This window comes from Osmia lignaria, chromosome 14 (genome assembly GCF_051020975.1).
Source record: "Osmia lignaria lignaria isolate PbOS001 chromosome 14, iyOsmLign1, whole genome shotgun sequence".
NCBI lineage: Eukaryota > Metazoa > Arthropoda > Insecta > Hymenoptera > Megachilidae > Osmia > Osmia lignaria.
In genome coordinates this window covers 3862146-3883771 of record NC_135045.1, presented here as the reverse complement: position 1 = coordinate 3883771, position 21626 = coordinate 3862146, and the positions used below count along the sequence as shown (strand labels likewise).

At 33.9% G+C, this 21626-nt stretch overlaps 5 protein-coding genes across 10 annotated transcripts in view; 2 read left to right on the top strand and 3 right to left on the bottom strand.

Moving 5' to 3' along the window:
- Positions 1-425: 425 nt before the first annotated feature.
- On the bottom strand, positions 426-2673 carry LOC117607384 (actin, clone 403). The gene is made up of 4 exons (XM_034331023.2): positions 2083-2673; positions 1614-1992; positions 1030-1265; positions 426-910 (listed from the first exon to the last, which is right to left on the bottom strand). Exons 1-4 carry the CDS (start codon positions 2206-2208, stop codon positions 521-523), a joined length of 1131 nt encoding a protein of 376 aa, XP_034186914.1. The 5' UTR covers positions 2209-2673; the 3' UTR covers positions 426-520.
- A 560-nt stretch (positions 2674-3233) lies between these two features.
- Gcn5 (Gcn5 acetyltransferase) lies at positions 3234-6710 on the bottom strand. 2 transcript variants are annotated; one of them, XM_034330810.2, is made up of 5 exons: positions 6487-6710; positions 5431-6408; positions 4796-5356; positions 3990-4714; positions 3235-3917 (listed from the first exon to the last, which is right to left on the bottom strand). In XM_034330810.2, exons 2-5 carry the CDS (start codon positions 6399-6401, stop codon positions 3724-3726), a joined length of 2451 nt encoding a protein of 816 aa, XP_034186701.2. In that variant the 5' UTR covers positions 6402-6408; positions 6487-6710; the 3' UTR covers positions 3235-3723. The 2 variants fall into 2 exon arrangements, with proteins under 2 accessions (XP_076548100.1, XP_034186701.2); XM_076691985.1 differs by lacking the exon at positions 6487-6710 and having other exon boundaries at positions 3234-3917; positions 5431-6404.
- Positions 6711-6846: 136 nt separating this feature from the next.
- On the top strand, positions 6847-10584 carry LOC117607280 (dnaJ homolog subfamily B member 12). The gene is made up of 8 exons (XM_034330812.2): positions 6847-7113; positions 7465-7615; positions 7768-7913; positions 7982-8122; positions 8223-8353; positions 8416-8531; positions 8728-8891; positions 9007-10584. Exons 1-8 carry the CDS (start codon positions 6981-6983, stop codon positions 9117-9119), a joined length of 1095 nt encoding a protein of 364 aa, XP_034186703.1. The 5' UTR covers positions 6847-6980; the 3' UTR covers positions 9120-10584.
- An 809-nt stretch (positions 10585-11393) lies between these two features.
- LOC117607366 (uncharacterized) lies at positions 11394-17736 on the top strand. 3 transcript variants are annotated; one of them, XM_034330984.2, is made up of 14 exons: positions 11394-11554; positions 11662-11881; positions 12065-12299; positions 12387-12589; positions 12676-12956; positions 13031-13301; positions 13378-14105; positions 14344-14616; positions 15211-15468; positions 16054-16356; positions 16436-16653; positions 16730-16846; positions 16933-17051; positions 17131-17736. In XM_034330984.2, exons 3-14 carry the CDS (start codon positions 12091-12093, stop codon positions 17301-17303), a joined length of 3153 nt encoding a protein of 1050 aa, XP_034186875.2. In that variant the 5' UTR covers positions 11394-11554; positions 11662-11881; positions 12065-12090; the 3' UTR covers positions 17304-17736. The 3 variants fall into 3 exon arrangements, with proteins under 3 accessions (XP_034186875.2, XP_034186878.2, XP_034186877.2); XM_034330987.2 differs by lacking the exon at positions 17131-17736 and having other exon boundaries at positions 16770-16846; positions 16933-17057; XM_034330986.2 differs by lacking the exon at positions 11662-11881 and having other exon boundaries at positions 11406-11554.
- An 859-nt stretch (positions 17737-18595) lies between these two features.
- Fstl5 (follistatin-like 5) overlaps positions 18596-21626 on the bottom strand; it is a 62910-nt gene continuing 59879 nt past the window's right edge. For all 3 annotated transcript variants that reach the window (XM_076692100.1, XM_034330990.2, XM_034330991.2), the window contains 9 exons: positions 21368-21491; positions 20833-21126; positions 20645-20766; positions 20444-20581; positions 20165-20380; positions 19938-20088; positions 19679-19879; positions 19447-19593; positions 18596-19369 (listed from right to left, as the gene is read on the bottom strand). In XM_076692100.1, the coding sequence (XP_076548215.1) occupies positions 19140-19369; positions 19447-19593; positions 19679-19879; positions 19938-20088; positions 20165-20380; positions 20444-20581; positions 20645-20766; positions 20833-21126; positions 21368-21491 (1623 nt within the window). In that variant the 3' untranslated portion in view covers positions 18596-19139. The remainder of the gene's footprint in view (positions 19370-19446; positions 19594-19678; positions 19880-19937; positions 20089-20164; positions 20381-20443; positions 20582-20644; positions 20767-20832; positions 21127-21367; positions 21492-21626) is intronic.

Here is a 21626-nt window from a genome sequence, read left to right as displayed (position 1 = left end):
AGTATAAATCTATTTGTAAACACATAATAGTAACAGTATAAGCGTTCAATCGATCTACATTAGTACATATTTCGATTGTCAGAATAGTTGGAAAAAAAAAAAAAAAAAAAATATCCACGAGCGAAGCTTAAGTTAAGATAACAAAAAAATTAAATAAATAAATAAATAAGTAATTTAAGAACAAAGATTAACAACAAAAAGATCCATTGATAACTTATGAAATGATCTGTATCTAATGGAAGTTACAATTTAGAATTAAGTGATATCGAATAAAATATAGGATTATTTCGTACAAAGAAATATCTCGACGAAATGTTAAAGATTAATCATCCTATTATAAAAGATCGAAATTTTTCAAATAAGTGTTACGTTACGCGTTCGAATATATAATTTTGTATACGAAACAAATATTTCATCGCGATATAATATTAACTGATAATTTTTTAACGGAATGTAGTGAAATTTCTTTTTTTATCCGAAAAAAAAAAAAAAACAAAACGAAAAAAAAATACAAAGAAACTTAGAAACACTTTCTATGCACAATAGACGGTCCCGATTCATCGTATTCTTGCTTCGAAATCCACATTTGTTGGAAGGTGCTCAAGCTAGCCAAGATCGAGCCACCGATCCAAACGGAGTATTTCCTTTCCGGTGGCGCGATTATCTTGATCTTCATCGTGGACGGAGCCAGTGCCGTTATTTCCTTTTGCATCCTATCCGCGATACCTGGATACATGGTCGTACCGCCTGATAAAACTGAGTTCGCATACAAATCCTTACGAATATCAACGTCGCATTTCATGATCGAATTGTACGTTGTCTCGTGTATCCCGCATGATTCCATGCCTAGGAAACTTGGTTGGAACATCGCTTCCGGGCACCGGAAGCGTTCGTTTCCGATGGTGATTACCTACAATCAATTATTAATTCATCTTTCTTTTCAACATGCTAGTATTATTTCTTTTTTCTCAATTGTTAAAATGCATATATCGATAAGAGAAATGTTGGATAGCATGTAATTCTAATTACCTGACCGTCTGGTAATTCGTAACTCTTTTCGAGAGCACTTGAACCGGCAGCCGTAGCCATTTCCTGTTGAAAATCTAAAGCAACGTAGCACAGTTTTTCCTTAATATCTCGAACGATTTCACGCTCGGCGGTCGTGGTAAAGGAATACCCTCTTTCGGTTAAGATCTTCATAAGGTAGTCGGTTAAATCGCGACCGGCCAAGTCCATACGCAGGATTGCGTGTGGCAAGGCATATCCTGAATCAAATAGGATTTTCGATTATAAAATACATGTGTCGATAAATTTTTTGATAACTATTTTTTAATTATATCGTTCCTAAAATTAAATGTTAACGATACTGTGTAAACATTTTTAAAAATGTTGGACGATTCTGCAAATTGGAAAATAACAATGTGATTGCATTTCAGACAGAGCTGCTTTTTTTCTTTTTTTTTTTAAATGTGACAAAATTTTATCAGAATATATCGTGGAAAACATTTTTTGAAATATCAACGGTACATATATTTTTTTTAAGTATTATATTGCGAAATAAAATTTTAATCGATTTAAGTGATAGATACATAGGTATTCAATAAAACACGTACCCTCATAAATCGGCACCGTGTGCGAAACTCCGTCGCCGCTATCTAATACAATGCCTGTAGTGCGTCCCGAAGCGTAAAGCGATAAAACAGCTTGTATAGCAACATACATCGCTGGAGAATTAAAAGTTTCAAACATTATTTGTGTCATCTTTTCCCTGTTAGCTTTAGGATTCAGAGGAGCCTCGGTTAAAAGGACCGGATGTTCTTCCGGCGCGATTCTCAGCTCGTTATAGAAAGTGTGGTGCCAGATCTTTTCCATGTCGTCCCAATTCGTTACGATCCCATGTTCAATAGGATATTTAACCGTTAAAACACCCCTTTTACTTTGCGCTTCATCTCCTACGTAACTATCTTTTTGTCCCATCCCGACCATGATCCCCTATGAAATTGTTTAATTTTATATTTTTAAATTATAAAAAGAACAACCGTTATTCTGAGTAAAGGGATTATAAAATAAAGTTTATTTTACCTGGTATCTAGGTCTCCCAACGATTGAAGGAAACACAGCACGTGGGGCATCGTCTCCTGCAAATCCTGCCTTGCACATTCCCGATCCATTGTCAACTACTAAGGCTGCTACGTCGTCGTCGCACATTTTAAATCGCTGATAATTATTTTACTTCTTCTCGTACGATAAAAATAAATATTAAATTCGTTTATTTATCTGACTAGATTTTGCACAGTCTTGATAGTGCATTGACTTCTTTAATATTGTTCCTCCAGAAGAATGGAGCTGCTTTATATTGACTCCCCCTCTTTAGCTACCTCTGAACATTTGTACCTGTGCTTTTAACAGTTTTTTCCATCTCGATTAATTGGTACATTACATAATTAATATAAGATATCATTATATTTTTCAATTTTTTCAAACTTTGTAATATTAAACAAGCATGCACTGATTTTCTTTTTGAACCTATGAAAATTATAATTATTTACAATATTTATTTTATCGGTAATACGAAATTTAGGTAAAGGGAGTCACGTTTTGAAACTGAAGTAATTATAATTGTATTAATTATTGTATAAAGAACATTGAGCCTATGTAACAGCTGCATTACTACATCTAACACGGTAATAAGGACAAATGCTTATGTGAATTTAATTGGTTTGTAACATATGCCAATTAAGAGAATGTTATTAAATTACAGATAGAGTTTATATTAAGTAGAGCATATAAAGTGTTTCTTTGTCTCCGACTGTGTTGAATACCTTTAACTGTGAATGTGATCTAGACTGCAGAGTATCCTATTTGTATTTAAATATGAGTATATCCTGCTCATTAAAGAAAGTGAAAATTAACTTCCTGAGAGTTTACCGAATGTAAATTGTAAAAATTACGGAATATAATTTATTTTATAAGATGATAAAAAGCCTATACGGAGAAATAATATTGTATCGCATAAACATATGTGTATATACGTAACTTGTTTCCAGTTAAATCTATTAAAATGTTTTGTAATATTTAAAGTGGATCGATGTAAAATCTTGTTTGATATTTTAATCTAAAATGAAGTTTAATTTAAAATCTGAAGATTTTTATAGAAGATAATATAAATGATGCAGTTTAAACAAAATATTTAAAAGCTACTTTAACATTTTATTAATTTTGTCTTTTTATAATTCAAATTATCTTAGTTAACGTTACTGCTATATTTACAGAGCAGAGAAATTTTAATTCAAGTCTCCCAGAATTAACGCATTTTAAAGATTCACTGTTCCATAGAATGACCACTATGCAGAGTCTCATTATAATTGGTGTATTACATTCCTTAATTAACTGTTCGACTAATCCTTATAATTAGGCCGTGAAATTAAGTACCTAGTTTGCTGTTTTAATTTACTGTATATCCTATTTTCAGCCGTTTCGTAGCGCAGGGGGGAAGGGTCAAGAATTATAAAAAATTAAACGTTAAGTACATAAAAAATTATGAAATTAAAAGTAAACATTTTTACCTATATTTTACATAACAGTATACATTATACGTATAGATAAATATTTCTTGAATGATTTTTTTTCCGAAGGTTTATACCGAAGGTTTTTATTTACAAATGAATGTACAAGTATAAAATATTTAATTTAATCAAATGATCTATTTTCGTGCAACAAGTTTTACTTGTCCCAAAGACCAATCTCTTTCATTCTTGTTTGAAAGTATTTTTCTAAAGCATTAGCGCATCGATAATATTCGGTATCGGGGCTATTATACAAACGACAATTAGTAAAAATTCGAGTCATATCTGCAATAAATAATCTTCTTGTAACGTAGTATCGAGCTTTTAGTCGGTCGGTCATAGTTTTGAGATCTAAAAAAAATATAAATTTATGTTTTCTTTCATTCTATATTATTATGTTTTAAAATTCACTATTATACTAACCCATTGGATATTTAATATGATCGTAATAATCTGGGACATCATTCTTATCTACAGGTTTTAAAAACGGCCATGCTGTACTGTGATTCTTCACGCTATTTAAAACATTCTTCAAAGCATTATATAAAGAATCAGTGATATCTAAACACGCTTCCATTGGCTCTGGCCCTTGAGTACCTTTAGCTACTCCTCTTGTTCTTGTTTGAGCGTAACTTTTCCAACCAGTTTCACGAATACCGGGTATAGATTCTACTGGAATGCCTCTGACACCTTCTTTGAAACACGTTAAACCAGGATGAACTTTTTGTATTTCCTGCTGTCTTTGATGAATCAATTTTTTAATAATTTCTTTCTGCTTCCGTATAACCGCCGTAAACTCGGTGTATACAATTTTTGCATTTAATTCACAATGCATTAACGTCGCGCCTTCATAATCTTTAATATACCCTTGATACATTGATCGGGGTAATTTAATATCTTTACTAAAACCTTGCTTCTTAAAGTATCCAATTGCAAATTCGTCTGCGAACGTGAGGAAATGTAATATGTTGTTCTTTATGTGATAATCTTTAAGCATGTTCATTAGATGGGTGCCATAGCCTTTGACTTGTTCTTGACTCGTAACGGCACAAAATACTATCTCTGTAAAACCCTGTGTAGAGAACATTCGAAAACAGATACCACCAATTGGTCGTCCGTCTTTTATTAGAGCCAAAGTTTTGTGCTTTCTATAAGCGAAACATTCTTGCTAGTTAAGAATCATTTTAAAGGATAAATGAATTTTTTCGATTATTATTTATTGTACTTACGGATCGAAAACTAATTGAGATATATACTCTTTTGGCATTCTTGGTAACTGATGACTGAAAACATTATGCAACCCAATTAACCAGAGCATTGTCTGTTTAGAAACTGGCTGTGTTAAACTATTTCCAACAACGTGAAATTCTATAATTTTTCTACTTTCTTCGATCTTTGCCGTTTCGTCCCTTGGAACATTCGGCGGGAATACTGCATCAGGTCCGCACATGTAATTAGGATCATTGATGGTTGCTACAATTTCAGCAACAGTTTCTTCTGGCAAATCCTCAAACATTTCCTCATTCTTTCTTCGTTTTACCTCCGAACGTCCCTCGGAATGAGATCTTTTCTCGTGAATTTTCTTCATACCAGGACTTATATTAATCGTTGTATAATTATCTTTATCATTTGGTGGAACCATGACTTTCTCAAATTCACCTGTTTTTCTCCCTTGATTTGCCTTTGATTCCAATGCAGTTTGTAAATAGGTAAGAGGTACCTGTTTGAAATCAGGATCCCAAATTGGTGAATTATCAGCATAAATCTCTGCTTCCAACATGGAGAGAAATCTTAAATTAAATAAAAGCTTTATTTATTAACGAACAAGGTAAACTAAATCAAAGTTAATAGGTTTTTTACATACTTAGGGAAATGTGTTAAGACTATCACCCTTTTTTCTGGTGCTAATTTATCTCTTTCACTGTGACATTTGTCTAATAATTGCCTGGAAACTGGCTTAAAAACAGCTTGAACAAATGTTCGGCCAAAAACTAAGGATGTATCATAATGAGGCAATGAGTCACAGAATGCTGGTATATGACAGAACACTAACCATCTAGTATGATTAATTTTATATGCAGGAGCTTCTTCTGGGCTAATTGTGCCTCTTCTAGCGCTAAGTGGATCAAAGTTCCAATGGTTCAAACAATGTAAGAACATTTTTGCCATATCGCACATTGCTTGCATATCTCTTTGGGGCAAATGACCATACTTGTATGCAACAAAGTTCATTACTGCTTTTGCTATGCTAGGTCTTTCAAAAGGTGGTTGCCCTAAAGGACCTTCTATCGTCGGTTTACTCATAGACTGTATGCACTTTCTTAGGAGCTTATACAGATAGAAATAAACTTTCTTTGTATCAGGATCTTCTTCTTTCTGTAATCCTAGAAAAATGTTGTCAGCATCTATAACCATGCATAACAATTTATTAATTTCTTCCTCTGACTGATTAGTTAAATGCGAAACATGATTTTCTAAAACATGGGTGCAACTTTTGCAAGGATCAAAGAAATTTATCACAGGCTGCTGCGATTCATTTTTGGGAGATTTGGTTAACAGTTGAGAATTTTTCCATCCGATACATTTGCAATCTTCGGCTTTGCACGCGCTATAAGTGGCAATCTTTAATATCTTTTTCATCTGGGGCAAATTTAGCATTTGTTGTTTCCTTTGTTGTATTCTTTGAAGATTATTTTGCCGACTGCTCTGTTCTTGAGGTCTGGCAGTAGTTGATTCTCTGCTATTCCCTGCATGCTGTGAGGTACTAGTTACGGATTGACCACTTTCATCCAAAGATTGCAATGCTGCATTACGATTTCCCTCTTCACTTGCCATTGCTTTGCTAATTTTATTATACAAGAATATAAACAACAATATATTCAAAAGGTTAACACTTAGTAATATGATTGCAAATAAATACCTTTTGTACAATAAACAAAACAACTTCAGGTATACACCATCAAACAATTTTTAAGACAAATATCATACCGCTGTATGTATTGACAATGTTTCACAAATCTGTGTATAAATAGTTTTTCTTTGTTCAAATATATGTTGTCTGGTACTAATGATGATAAATTTTTCTGTTTGTTTAAAAACTATTTTGTACTACTATTGCTTAATTTATTTAGTTATTTCATACCATTTCATACCAACAAATGTTTAAATTGTTTAATTTGTAAATATAATAAATAAAAGAGCATGAAAGAGGTAATGTTCAGCCTGCTGCAAACAGCGCCTCCAATAGGGTTTTATTATCAGGTAGTAAAATGCTTTACTCTTATATCGTTGTACGTTCATGACGCAACTTATTAAATTGCTATGGCGGAGGCTTAATTTTGTGATTGAATTTATTTACTATTCTGCCCCGTCATTGCGTTAAGATAAGCTTTAATTGAATTTTTAACAGAAACTATGGATAGCAATAAAGATGAAGCAGAACGGTGTATGGAACTCGCAGAAAGGTATCTGCGAGAAAAGAAGTATGAAGAGGCTGAAAAATTTGTACGTAAAGCACAGAAACTTTATCCGACGAAAAAAGCAGAAGGTAAATTAACGTAAAATACACGTCACTGTTTTTACAAAATGTTACTTACATTTCACTTATCTTTCGTATTATATATAATTTAATTGTTAATTTATTGATACCATTATTTTGTAATAAACGCACCTGTTGTATTTACATTCAATTAATAAAGCCATGTTATACAGCAACGTTATTAATTTTTTAACAAATTACGTTAAGCATGGTTTTTCTAATGATAGAGAAACTAAATTTGTTGCTTGTATGTTGTTTTTTAAACATTTCATAATATATTATTGAATTATATTGTTAGAAGAAACTGTTTAATTGTATTCAACAAAGAACATGTTGACATAAATGGACATATATTCACAGATGTATTAGCAAAAATAACAATGCTATCGAAACAAAATCAAAAGTCTGAGTCTGAACCTACTGTCAGAAAACGTCAAACAACAACTAAAGAAGCCACACATACTCAAACTTCTATTGAATATTCAAAGGAACAACTTGAATATGTTAAGAGGTATACATATAAAATAAGAATTAGAATGTACTTTTCCTGTTATTAATTAAATAAACCATTGCATTTTCTGTTAGTGTCTGTACTATGAATCTTTTAATAGGATTATATTTAAAGTTAAGTGATTACTGTAAATATCATTTGTTTGATTTTAGGATTAAAAAATGCAAGGATTATTATGAAATATTAGGGGTAACCAAAGAAGCAACTGATAGTGATATTAAGAAAGCGTATAAAAAGCTAGCACTCCAATTACATCCAGATAAAAATAAAGCACCGGGTGCTGCTGAAGCTTTCAAAGGTAAATAATGCATGGTGTTTTATTCATAATGAATTTGTTATGATGAATATAATGTATTTTACATGCAGCTATTGGAAATGCTGTTGCTATTCTTACTGATGTGGAAAAGAGAAAACAATATGATATGTATGGTCCTGAAGAAGAAAGAATGCAGAATGTTCAAACTAGACAAAATCATGCACATTACAATTACACAAGAGGATTTGAAAGTACTTTTAAAATATATCTACTTTTTCATTATATTTATCTAATGCTGTGAATTTTTATCAGTAATTACTAACATAAAATGGTAAACATAATTTCTTACAGCTGACATTACAGCAGAAGAATTGTTTAACATGTTCTTTGGAGGTGGATTTCCACAACAAGAATTCTACACAAGACGTTCTGGAAGATGGGCAAGACAGGCTGATGCGCAAGCTCAACATGCTCATTCACAGGTATGAAAATAAATGATTGTTTTTAGTATATTATAAATTTCTAAAAAAATTTTAATTTTTAGCAAACAAATGGATATACCACATTCCTTCAGATGTTGCCTGTTTTATTATTAATATTATTAACTATGATGAGCAGTTTCTTTATATCAGATCCTGTATATAGCTTGCATTCGAACGCGTAAGTGTATTTACAATTTACGACAAATATTAAGGGCGAATAAATTAGTTTTTAATCGGTACTATTGTGGGATATTTCAATTCTACTGCTTATACTTTATATTTCTTCACTGTTATCTCCACTATCTTAACGATTTTAAAGATAGTACATGATTTTTTGTGAAAATGATTGTATGCACATTTTAATTTGTGCGCAGAAAATATTCTGTCCTGAGAACAACTCAAGGATTAAAGGTGCCATACTATGTCAAAGAAAACTTTCATACCGAATATCAAGGCAGTTTACGTAGGCTAGAAATTTCTGTCGAAGAAGAGTACCTGAATAACTTGAGACACGCCTGTTTTAGGGAGAAAAGTTATAGTAAGTATCTCGTTCAATTAATTCATCCATATGTCCGTATATAAATCGTCAGGTGTAGATTACATATTGCTTTTAAAAATAAATGAAGAAGTACGTTTTACTCTTTAATCTTTAGGGGATACAATGATGTGGAAAGCAAGAAACTTTGGAGATCAAGATTTATTTTTCAAAGCTAAAAATATCGAACTGCCCTCGTGTAAGAGGGTACAAGATTTACAAGGAGCATAGCGACACTATGTAATTGAATAGAGTGTTATTTGTAGATAGGTGTACATTGTATTTACACGTGTGTAGTTATTACTGGGTTAAATGAAGAATATCAAACATAATACGTATGCGAATGTATACATTGTATATCGTCGCCTTCAGATTTACAAATGATATTCTTCATGGTCCATTATGAATTTTTCACATAGGAAATGTAAGCTTTTTATTCTATTCTCAAATCGTAAATTGGTTGTTAACAAGATTGATTGTAGTAGCGTGTATGATAAATTTATGATATACATCAGTCAAACATATAACTTATAGTTGATCAGACTGAGAATGCAATTTTATAAATCGTTTGATTTATGCATACACTAGAATTATTTAGATTTCGGTTTATTACGACACAAGAACAGTTCAGTGGCATAGGCAGTAGTAAAGATATTGATTTTTAAATATTTCGCGTGATTCATTAGTGTCAGTAAAATTTTAATATTTAAATCTTGCCGTATTGGTAATGCCATTGAGTATAATAGTTTAATAATGAAAAATTAAAAAATTGTTCGACGCTAATATAACAATTCTTATGATTTTGATAGAAGTATTGTTGCAATATTTAAAGCTGCTCATGTATGAGAAGCTCTAGATAACAAAGATTTAGAAAACTCATTAAACGTTAATCATAATTATATTTATGAAAATATGTAGGAATAAATTATATATTGTATGCTAAAGTCATTAACGTTAGAAGGAAACAAATGAAATTGTTGTACGCATTTTTGTTAAATAAAAAAAATCCAATTGTTCTGACGTTCAAAAAGTAGTACCACTTTGTAAGGCCTATGTTGATTGCGTTAACACTTATTCAAACGAGTTTTGTTCCTTATCTGAACAAGCAATCAGATTTACAGTATTAATGTTAAAGAGTTACTAGTTACTAGTTACATTCCTTCTGTTATCACGAAAAATACACGATGACGAATACACAAACATTTATATATATACATCATTCTACATATGAAATTGTAATTAAAATTACAGAGAGAAAGCATTATGTAAATTTTCTTTCACTCGTAAAATTTATAACAAGTGACCTTCGTTAAGTTGCTGAGAAAGAGCCGTACACGTCATCGTGTTACAAATTTTTATATGAACACAAAACTGAACGAAATTTTTAAGATAAAATAGTCAGTTGTTAATTATAAATTACAATGTTACATATGGATAATTGTAAAATAGATAACCAATGTACTTGCTGTGAGAAAAGTCTGTTCGTGTGACGTTGAAGTTTATAGACACTAATTGTTTTCTTTTTTAATCGATTCTATGATTACTCATGTTTGAAATCAAAAATATTTATGCGATCTGATTCACCCAACCGCACATATCAAATTTGTTCACGATCCATTTTAATAGCCCATATTTATTTAAATGTATGTTACACATGTTAAAGTATTTTAACTAGCTTCGAAATAAAAGAGTTTTAAACACATCAATAATTATTATCTGTGTCCTATTTTTTAAGAACAATTTATCGAGGGAATATATAATATTTGTATTTATTATTTTAACGGTCATTTTGGTGTTAAAGTTCTGATCTTTAATATTAATTCGGCGTTTTCTTCAAAAGTACGCGAGTTGAAAATTTTTGCGAAACAGCAGAATCTGAAGTATTTTCTCTTTTATATCGTTAAGTTTCTAAACATTATTGAATGTTTTTAGTAATGCCGAACCATGCCGAGCGGTGCCGAAGTGCCGATCGGTTTTCAGCGGGAAAGCTATCGTAGCATACATGTAATATAGTATGCCGTTAGTTGGATGCAATAACTGAGGTGGCGTTTGAATCAGTTTCTCAAACATGGACTGTTTTACCGATACGGAATTCGGAGTTCAGCCTCGATGCTTGCATCGCCTTACGAGACTCTAGTAATTTTTATGGTCCGAGTTTCACCATACGTGAACATTTTTACCTTTCCTCTGGTAGCGCTGAACGTGCTTGTTTTGCGCATCTCAGCTAAGTTCTGAATGTTCTTCATCATTAATGGAGTGCCCCTTTACTGTCTTTTTCTGACTTCATGGTCATATACATAGTGGGCAAAAATATATGAATAGAGGATAAGAATATAGGATAAAAAGCGATAATGTAGGAGAGTATGCTAATAAAAGATCACCGGGTATACATGCTTGGCGCCAGAAAAATCGTAAGAGCGCTTGCGTGTTGCCTTTGATTACAGAATGTGTAGAACCGATCAGAGACAGTATGCGCAAAATGAACGAAAACTCGTCGTCTAGAAAGCACGCTCTTTCGTGAAGTATACATTCCAAATTGAAAAATATGCCGACTTCCTGAGGCGCCATAGGCGAATCTTCCTTTCCTAGCGCATCCATTGACCATGCCGTTTATTGCAATGGCGGTATAGATATTCCACAAAGAAGAAAGTGGATCTTTCTCTAAAGTAAGCCAATATTGTTTTTTTATTCATCTACATACATACGTTAAACACAAAGTAGTGTACTTTTATGTGAAAACTTATGTTCAATTTATGTTATTGCAACGTTGCAGGATGATTACCATTTGAGTGGGCAAGGTCTAGTTGTACTTTTATATAGACTACAGAATTCAGTTTCTTCCATATTGATCAGTGTATCAGCCAATATACTATAATCATATTCTCGAAAAGCAACAAAATCTACATACCAATAATAATTATTTCTCCAAGATTTGACCACCTTATAAGAATAGGACATCGAAGAATTCGCGGTAATCGTTCCCGACATCTTAGGTTAGAATGATTTCAAAGTTATTTGACCATTTGATCATTTTATTTAGTTTAAACAATGTTTTCAAAATTTTTAATTGTAATTTTTCTCTCCACCGTACATATATTTTTTACACTTATTCGTTATTGATCTTAATGTTCTAATAAAAAAGAACCTCTATATTTATTGTAGATTTGTACTTTTAGGTGGTATTTGGTATTTTATTATCTGAATGGACAATAAGGTGGATGTCTCAGAAGTAGAAGATATTTCAATGATCGGATCGTCTGAAATTTTTTACCTGCCTGAGGTTGCAGAGATATCAGAGGTGTTAGATTCCACTGGCCTTAGTCCGTTAACATCTTCTTTAGATCATACTCTTACTCTTCAAGAGGATAAATTACTTTCATCTGAAGTTAACATGGGCATAGAAGACACATGGTAGGGTCAATGTCATTTATAAAAATTCATTAACTACTATGCATAATGATTTATATTGTTAATACAGTTTAATAAATTTTATCATAGGACCGAAGCAAATAGTTCTACGTCAGATTATGCCATTCCACTTCCACCACCACCTGGTTTAAATGATTTTACAGATGTCGGTGCAGATCCTATCAGTGATAGTGGAACTGGCATAGAGCATGGTCCATTTTTACCTCCTGGTACTCCAGCCCTAAATAATTTGTTTTCAGAAGGTGGAGATTCTCAAGATGATTCTCCAATGGGTGAGCTCAGATGTTATATTTTGAATAAATTGAATTGCCAAAATTATGGAGCAGCTAATATTATTTATTTCTATTCATTTTGATAGAAGATGTAGTTTTACGCGCTGGAGTGTGCGGTCTTCGTAATTTGGGTAACACTTGCTTTATGGCTGCTGGTTTGCAATGTTTAACTGCAACCCCACCTGTCCTGCGACATTTTTTAGACTTGCAGCAAAAAGGGGAGAAACTACCTCCTCCTGGTTCATTGATGGCACACTTCAGTGTACTACTTGGCAAAATGTGGTCCGGTAGATACAGCGTACTAAGGCCAACCGAGTTTAAGCAAACTTTAGGGGCATATCACTCGCAATTTAAAGATTATAGACAGGTAAACTTGCATAATTCATTAAAAATTATTACTAAAAGATCTTAATAATCAGTGAGAATAATAACAATCAACAGCATGATTGTCAAGAATTTCTTGCGCTTTTATTGGATTCTTTACACGAACAAATGAATACAGCAAAATATACAAAAAATTGTCAAACTCCATCGTCTACAACCACTGCCAATTCGATTAATTCAATTGAAAATTCAAATGGGAAAACTGTGTCCTCAGTCACTGCCAATAGCAATTCGAATTGTAACACAGATCTGTTAGAAATGTATGATTGCTTACCATCGCCAGAATGTCCAAATAGTCCGAATGTTACAATGGCTGGTTCACCAAGAGGTAAAGAGATTTATTAAAATTTAAGCGTAGATCGATGAAGCGTAAAATCTTCATAAAATGTTATTTTATTTCTCAGATTTAGGTTCACCGATCGGTGAAATAGATAGTATTATGAATTCGCCACGAGAGTCACCTTTGAACGATGGCGATGAGGATGAAGAAACACTTGATTCTGACGAAGTCATCGAAGAGAAAACAAACACTTTTATCCATAATAAAGTTGATGAAAAGGAAAGCGAAGTATCGCCCTCTTTAAGGCTGGATACTCTAATCGAACTTTCGAAAAACGTTCCGAAGTATCATGGTCTTTATGATATTCATAAAGAAGCGAAAACTAGTAACGCAAATTTCTTAGTGACACAACAAGAATGTAACAACGAGATTCACTATGATTCCCAAAAATTTCCGAAAGATAATGTCCGACGTATGCCTTTGGACAATTCAAATTTAATGGAGAATCATGATTTTGACAATAAAAGTATTAGCGTCAAAAGAATAAAAGAAGTTAACATTCAAAAGGTCAATTGTGGTGTGGATTACGTATCGAGCGGTTCTGACATAGAATATGATAATGGTTTAGAAAAATGTAACGTAAAACGTATGAGGCTCGACGATCAAGAGAAAAATCATAAACGCGACGGTCAGGGAAGTATTAGTTCACAATGTACAAGAATTTCACAGAGTTTTGGAAATGGCGCTATTGCAGCGCAAGATGAAATTGAGGCAGATAAACATTGGGCGAAGCATTTGAGGTCTAATAGGAGTATTATTGTCGATACTTTTCAGGGTCAGTTTAAAAGCAAGGTAAAGACCTATCGCGTCTTATAGATTTTACATTTTATGGAGACTGTACGTTGGGGTAACAATTAATCATTGGTTCTTACCGTAAAATGTCTCCTATAATAATATTCAGTAGCTGTACCTTCTTGTTTCGAGAAGTATAAGAATCAGGTCTCATTCTGCTGATACATATAGATTTTTAAACTTTCATTGTTTAACCTTTTATAATATAAATTCAAAATTCACGTCGTTTCTGTTTTAGGTTGTTTGCGCGGTTTGCAAACACGTTTCCGTTACCTACGAACCTTTTATGTATTTATCAGTGCCGTTACCTCACGCAATGGAGAGGCAATTAAACGTTACGTATGTTCCTGCGAACGGTGATCAACCTATAAGGTGCGTTGTTTCATTAAACAAGCAGTCGCGCATTGGAAAATTAAAGGAGGAGTTGTTAAAAATACTTGGCAAAGAAAACATTGCAATAGCAAACATTGCACTTGCTGAAGTTTTAGAAAATCATATATCAAAGATTTTGGTAAGCATATAAACGTTAGTCTGTCATAAAATATGTGATAGTCGATTCTTTAGTAATGCACGTTTTCAGTTCAATCGCTAATTGAAAAATTTAGTAGATCTAATAGGTACATACATAATAATGTAATGTAAAATTTTAAGTGTGTCATCCTTTGTTTCTAGTAGGAATATAATTAAATTCTACTTCATTTGATATGAAAAAAAAACACGGTGCGTGGGTTCTAATTAAAAAAAAAAGTTACGGAGGGTGAAGAAGACGGCTTATCGAGTAGTCTCGGTAATCGTTGATACTGCCCTCCAAGAGCAAACGTTGTGGAAGAACACTCTCGTAGCGCAAAGTTTAGTTACGAGGCTACATTCCATCATACAGACTCAGTTTCATGTTCCTGCACGTTTCTATCTTTTACCTTTCATTTTTTTATTTTTTTTATTATTTATTTGTCTGTTATTGGCACACTTTGGCCATCACTCGTCGACTATATTATTTTTACCCTTGCACCGTAGGTATTGAGAATTATGTATCTTGCTTGCTGTAGCTTATCGCACTAGACGGAAATATCACAGTTGGATTGTACACCAAGGTTTTAAATTTAAGGATGACAATACACTGTTGAGACACATCAATGATACGAATCGATCTATATACGCCTTTGAACTCACGGAACCTCCTGACGCGTACACTTCAGTGCCAGACGGTGGTGGAGATCGTGTAATGGACACCGATAACTGTCAGAAATGTGCAGTTACCGGAGAGGAAATCCAGTGCATGATTTGTCTCGAGGAATTGGATGGAGGTTTAAAGAGGCACAGCGGGAACAGCTGCAACTTTGTTATATGTGATACTTGTATCGAGGTAAATATCATTTTATATTTCTTAAAATTAGTATTTTAATGGTACATCGTTAAAAGCAATATAGAATATTAAATTATTAAAAGTCTTTATTTAAAGTTTTAACTCTCTCTGTTATTGTTCTTATATAATTATGAAAACCCAATGATGAAAACGGCAGCTTCAATCTAGCGGTAGGGGTGTACAAGCGAGGTACATAGGTTACCACCGTTTCACCTCGGGAAGGTCTGAGGTTAAATCGCTAAACGTTCTAGCCGGACGGTACCGTAATGGGTAGGTACGGGAACCAGAAATAGCTTTGCGTTATCAATTAGCCCAGGAAGCTTCGGTTGAAGTAGAGGCGTTTTGGAACGAAAAGATGGAAACCCGTACGATTCGCTATTTGAGTACAATCCGCAAGCCAGACAGTTTATGTTCTGGAACTCAATTCAGACTAATCTGAGGCTGCTGTATACTGAGGGTACTATATTATACATTACTGTGCTTAATTTAATCGCTTTTCTATAAACTGATATTTTATTGTAAAACGTGACATTTCTTCGTGCATATAATAACTCTAAATCGTTATTTTATATTTCAACTTAACAGAATTACTTCAAGAATCAAACGGAACCTCAAATGTGTTCGGTGTGTTCAACGTACATGACCGCATCGTCCTTTGTTAAAATAGATCAAACTGGTCGACCTGCGATTAGGATTTTAAATGTTCCATTGGTTTTGCGACAGGATACGACTAACGAAACGACGAACAATCGTAAAGGAACAAAACTGTTCGGTTATCCACATTTAGTAAAATTACCTTCAAGAGTAAACGCTAAAGACTTATACGATATTGTAAAAAGAAACGTACCGCAAGAAGGAAATTACACCCTTCATTTTGTTACGGGACAGGTAAGAATATTAATGTGAATGATCTTTTTTTCTTTGTAGATTGTTAATGATTAATCGTATAATAATTCTGGAATAAAAGGGTCATCATTGTTCTCGTTGTATATATACCGCACACTGTACGGGCTGTAGCGTACCCGAATCAGGCGTGGTAATCTTGCATACTGGTGATACTTTAGCTGTGCGTTATACGGAACACGTTCCTAAAATTGCACCTCCCATTGATCACATCAGCGTTAGTAAACAGAGGCCTCATCATCCTCTGTCTTTGTACGACTGTCTTCAGGCATTTAGTCAGAGGTAAATTTTATATAATTAACTTGTAAATGAATTTATATACGTATATATAAATATATATATACACATACGTTTTTAGCGAAACGTTAGATGAACATAATCCTTGGTTTTGTCCAAAGTGCGAGCGAAATCAATGTGCTACAAAAACACTCACGGTTCATAGATATCCCAAGTTCCTCATAGTATATTTGAAACGGTACGTCTACTTTTAATCGTATGATTATTTAAAGAAAATTACTTTTCTCAGAATGTAACACAGTTTTGTTTTATATAAATTTACAGATTTGTGTTTTATGAATGTGCTAGCATGAAATTAGACGATAAAGTAACATTCCCTTTGGTTGGTCTGAGCGTAGGTCAGCACTTGTACGATTTGTATGCGTGCGTTTGTCATTTTGGAGGTATATATTATTTTATTCATAGAAGTTACATTTGAAAGGGATAAAATAGTAATTTTGTACGTCGTTAATTATATTATAGGTGTATCAGCTGGACACTACACGGCGTACGCGAAAAATCCTCGCACCGACGTGTGGTATTACTACAATGATGAGATTACAAGCAGACAAAAACCTCAGGACGAAGATTTTAGCAACGCTTATATACTTTTTTACAGTCGGCAAGGGACCAATTTAAAACCGTGTAATATATAACCAGTACTAAAACAAAGAAGTTGGCGAACAGGTGATACCAGTGACCCAGAAAGATCAAATAATCGAACAAGGTGCAGGGAGTCAACGGAGAGATTTTCACAGTGTTGTGTTTGTATGTTGATCGAACTACATCAGACTGTACGTGGGGGGAACTGCTCACAAATCTCATCATCTATTTTTCTTAATAATCCGCTCGTGGTCTATCTCTATTTCTTCCTTATATTTTCTGATTCCTTTCTATTTTTTCAATTTCCAATAAACATTCTATAGGTGGTGCAGCGTGCGTGGTACGCGCGTGTAAATTTCGTTGACTGTCGAAATAACAATTACGAATGAAAACCGTTTTCTACGGAAGATGCATTATTCTTCCGTAATTAGATCGTCGATGACGTTCAATGTGAACAAAAAAGTAAAAAAAAAAAAAAGGAAACAACAGATGTGTGTGGGGTACGATTAATGTAATCTGGTGGAAGCGATTAAAAATGTATTTATACCAGATAGTACGTAAACGTACGTCGAGTTTGTACAGTAGGTGATTAAACGTAGATTTCAAGATTTTGAACAGACGTAATTTATTAGTGAATAAAATCGAACGTTATGACTAGAAGACACTTAAAAATATGATCGTTAACGATGGAGTGTAACTATTTACTGTAACATCAGTTTGTTTTTACCCCGAACGGATACAAGACTGCTAAGATGTTTGTAATCTGCATGTACATTGTAGCAAGAAGAAAAACGTTGTATTTGCAGATTATTTATTAAATTAGTTTTGTTGTAATTTTTATTACAAGATATATTTCATTTAATTGTTAAATACGTTCGCATTCACACGCATACCCACGGCACACACGCATGCATTATAGTACACGATCATCATACCTGTTGCCTGAGTGCTATTTATGGCCTGATAACTATATTATGTATCTTTGTCGTACCAACTATTGTAAAAATTGTTGTTGTAAAACAAAACTGTTTCAATGTTTTCGTTAAGGACAATTCATTAGCAAAGAAAAAGAAAGAGATAACTGTACTATACGATATTTGTGTTCAATCGAATCGCGTAATTTTTCGTTTTCTAATTAGCTAATCATAAGTGTAATATGTTATTGACTCTTGATATCGTTTGAGAAGAAAAAAAAAAAAGTTCTAAATATGTCGTTGCAAATAAAAGAAAAGAAAAATATTAAATTTCTTTGAACTGTTTAAATACTTGGAAAAAATCGTTTTAATTTACAGCCCCGTACTGGATAAGAAGTGACAATTATTCTAATTACTATTAAGAAGAGTACAATTGTATATGTTTTTTTTTTTTTTTTTTTCGTTTATAGCCATAGAAATTTGATTCGGGAAAGAGAACTTTGTACAGGTACAAAGATCTGAGAGATATGCAAAATTGAAGGAAACTAAGGCCACCGATAGGGTAATGATTAGGTACATTAAATATATATGTAAAAGACTATCTTTGGTATGTACATTAAAAACCTTATCGATAAATGTTTTACGATAAATATTCGTATGTAACAATGAAAACGTTTACTCGCTCGATGGTGTCAAAAATACGCCATTAATAATTGTCGAAGAGCGATACACGGAATATCTTTAAAGATTTTAACGAATAACCTCAAATAATGGTATGTTCTCGGTGTTAGAATATATTTTTTCCCGAAATTTCTTTCAACCCTTTTCTTTCTTCGAACTTAGAAAAAAAAAAAAGACAACTACGGTTTATTCTCTATCTTCTCGTTCGAACAATGATAATCATTCATACGCGTTACCAAATATGTCTCCCGTTCTTTGCTATTTCTTTATTATCGTTGCAAAAATGTCTGTCGTTCAATGTAAAGACACTGTGAACCATACCACTGCTCCAGGATTCACTAAGCCCCCGATTTCGCAGTTTATCGTTCGTGTTTCTCCATTCAAAACGAATAACGCGTCGCTCGATGGACTGACCATGTATTTACCAAATATACCGCTCTGGACGATTGGTCTGTTCGGATTTCCCCATTTCGTTAAGTTAGGCGGTGTAGCTTTGCCTACTCCCGTTATCATTTCCACTTTACCTGGAATCAGAAAAGCGAAATTAGTCGGTTAATTGCTGAAAGATAGAGAACGCTGTGTCTTTGAATTATTCCGTTACCAGTGGATAGATCTAGGAAAAGGATATCCTCTTTGTCAATCGATGACGCGTAAATGTCATACCCATGGGTGGTCTGGGATGGATAGAGCGCGATATCACTGATGTTCAATGTAGTTTTCACGTCGAATGCAAATTTTAAACCGTTAGCTAGAAGGAGAATTAATTGTGGAGTAAAATATTAATTACCATAGGAATCATCGGTGGCAGTATAAAAAATATAATCTATAATTACATGATATTTCTTGCACAACAAGAGTTACACCAGTCTCTTGTTTGTCCAAGGTGACAAGGTGTCGAGAGTCAGGTGAAATTGTTGGTCTTCCTAAGAGATTAGGTTTGTGAACAAGAACTGTATCGGTGAGGTAATCTAACAGCAATTGACCAGTTGGTCGATTAGTGATTGGTTCTTGGCATTCAATTATTACAAATCCGTCTGAAAGACAATGCAAATATTTATAAATTCGTTGGCTAGTCAGAAAGAAATTACTCACAAAGTATCGAGAATTGAACGTTCGCCGGAACGCAATCGTAAGAACTTAAATCAGCACTGCGGGTGTACTTCATATTCTTCAGATCGAGTTTATACATATTCCGTTGATTCGTGTGACTCACGTAACCGTATTTGAACGTACTATCAATATCCTGGACAGAAAAGAAGAGAAATAAAGCACTCTAATCTTTGTAAAATTACTAATTAAAAAGAAATTATGATAATCACTTGTGGTTCAGGGATATAAATATTTTGAATGATATCAAACTGTGCGTCAATGGGTTCGGGTCGAATGGCTCGATGCTTCTTCTTTTGAGATGCATCCTCGATCACTTGCACCGTTTTCACACCGGTGTCTTCTTCGCTTCGCCAATTTAACACCCACACTTGATCCAGGGAAGGTACGTACCAAAGTTGGACAGGATTTTTATCTGTTGGCACCACCTAATAAAGAGCGTTAATTTTTCAGAATATAACACCAAGAAATCCGGATAACTCTTTACTTACATCGACTATAACCATTTGGGTTTCGCTGATAACAAGTACACGATCCTTTTGTGGCTGACTGACGTACACGTACCGATTCGCAACGTTGATCGCACGTCCCCAGGAACAAGGCACATTCTTAATCCCGCATACGTATTCCTGAAAAAGAAAATATCGAGGCTGTTAGGATAACATTATTGATAAATTCACCAACAAATTTACCTGAGTGCCAGGAATAACATCCGTAGACCGAATCTCGTGTCGCAGTCTACAAGTGGACGGTTCGTAGACTAAAATGCCCCATTTGTGGAAAGAAAAAAATCTCCGTTCTTCGTTCTCAGTCGCTAAACGAATAACAATTGTGGTTATTATTAACAGAAATTTCTGAATATTCATTACAGATGACTCACTCGGTGTAGGTTGATCCTGGACAACCAAACTGCTGATGTCCCTGGTCACACCACCTATACTGCTAGCTTGGCACATGTATGCTCCTGTATCAGCATAGTCCACGTTCTTAATCATCAGTTTAGTACCGTTTCCAATTAGATCATATTTGTCTGGTTGATCGTGGTTCAATGGTTCATCGTTCTTCAACCACTCTACTCGTGGAAGAGGTTCACCAGTTACGTGACACTTTATACTAGCTTCTTCTTTCAAGCGTTTCGCTTGAAATTGCGGCGTTACTTTTACCTCTGGGACAGCTATGAACCATTTGGACTTGTTAATATTCTGTTTTAAGATGACTTGTTCTTGGTTGATAATTTACAGGGTGATTCTCTCGTTAGTGTACTCAAAGGAATTGCTGCCACATCAGTATGAATGGACCGAAGCCCAAGGAAAGGGTTTGGGTCCATTCATATTGGTGTGGCGGAATTTCCTTTGAGTACACCAGCGAGAGAATCACCCTACATGAAATTTTCTTGTCATTTTTCGACAGCTTACTGTGAATGGTTAACACGTGCGTCTGAACGACATCCTGGTTCCTGACCGCGTGGCAGGTGTAGTTTCCGGCGTGTATCAGCTGCACCTTCGTCAAGTACAGGCTACCGTCGTTGAACACTCTTATCTATCAGAAGAAAAAAGGTGTTATTGATCTTTAACACTAGATTGCCGGAGCGAAGCAATTTGACTCATTTACGATTTTACTGCTATATGGGTGTTCGACAACAGGTGGGCAAAATTGTAAGGGGTGATTCTAGGG

Bases quoted from the DNA above. Each gene is read 5' to 3' on its own strand.
- LOC117607384 (XM_034331023.2), bottom strand. From the start codon at position 2,208: ATGTGCGACGACGACGTAGCAGCCTTAGTAGTTGACAATGGATCGGGA. The intron at 1,266-1,613 runs GTACGTGTTTTA...TATTTGATTCAG, and splicing joins CACGGTGCCGATTTATGAGG to GATATGCCTTGCCACACGCA. The intron at 911-1,029 runs GTAATTAGAATT...AATTGATTGTAG, and splicing joins ACGAATTACCAGACGGTCAG to GTAATCACCATCGGAAACGA.
- Gcn5 (XM_034330810.2), bottom strand. From the start codon at position 6,401: ATGGCAAGTGAAGAGGGAAATCGTAATGCAGCATTGCAATCTTTGGAT. The intron at 5,357-5,430 runs GTATGTAAAAAA...ATTTAATTTAAG, and splicing joins GTCTTAACACATTTCCCTAA to ATTTCTCTCCATGTTGGAAG. The intron at 3,918-3,989 runs GTTAGTATAATA...TATTTTTTTTAG, and splicing joins TCATATTAAATATCCAATGG to ATCTCAAAACTATGACCGAC.
- LOC117607280 (XM_034330812.2), top strand. From the start codon at position 6,981: ATGGATAGCAATAAAGATGAAGCAGAACGGTGTATGGAACTCGCAGAA. The intron at 7,114-7,464 runs GTAAATTAACGT...ATATATTCACAG, and splicing joins TCCGACGAAAAAAGCAGAAG to ATGTATTAGCAAAAATAACA. The intron at 8,892-9,006 runs GTAAGTATCTCG...TTTAATCTTTAG, and splicing joins TTTTAGGGAGAAAAGTTATA to GGGATACAATGATGTGGAAA.
- LOC117607366 (XM_034330984.2), top strand. From the start codon at position 12,091: ATGGACAATAAGGTGGATGTCTCAGAAGTAGAAGATATTTCAATGATC. The intron at 12,590-12,675 runs GTGAGCTCAGAT...TCATTTTGATAG, and splicing joins TCAAGATGATTCTCCAATGG to AAGATGTAGTTTTACGCGCT. The intron at 12,957-13,030 runs GTAAACTTGCAT...AACAATCAACAG, and splicing joins AATTTAAAGATTATAGACAG to CATGATTGTCAAGAATTTCT.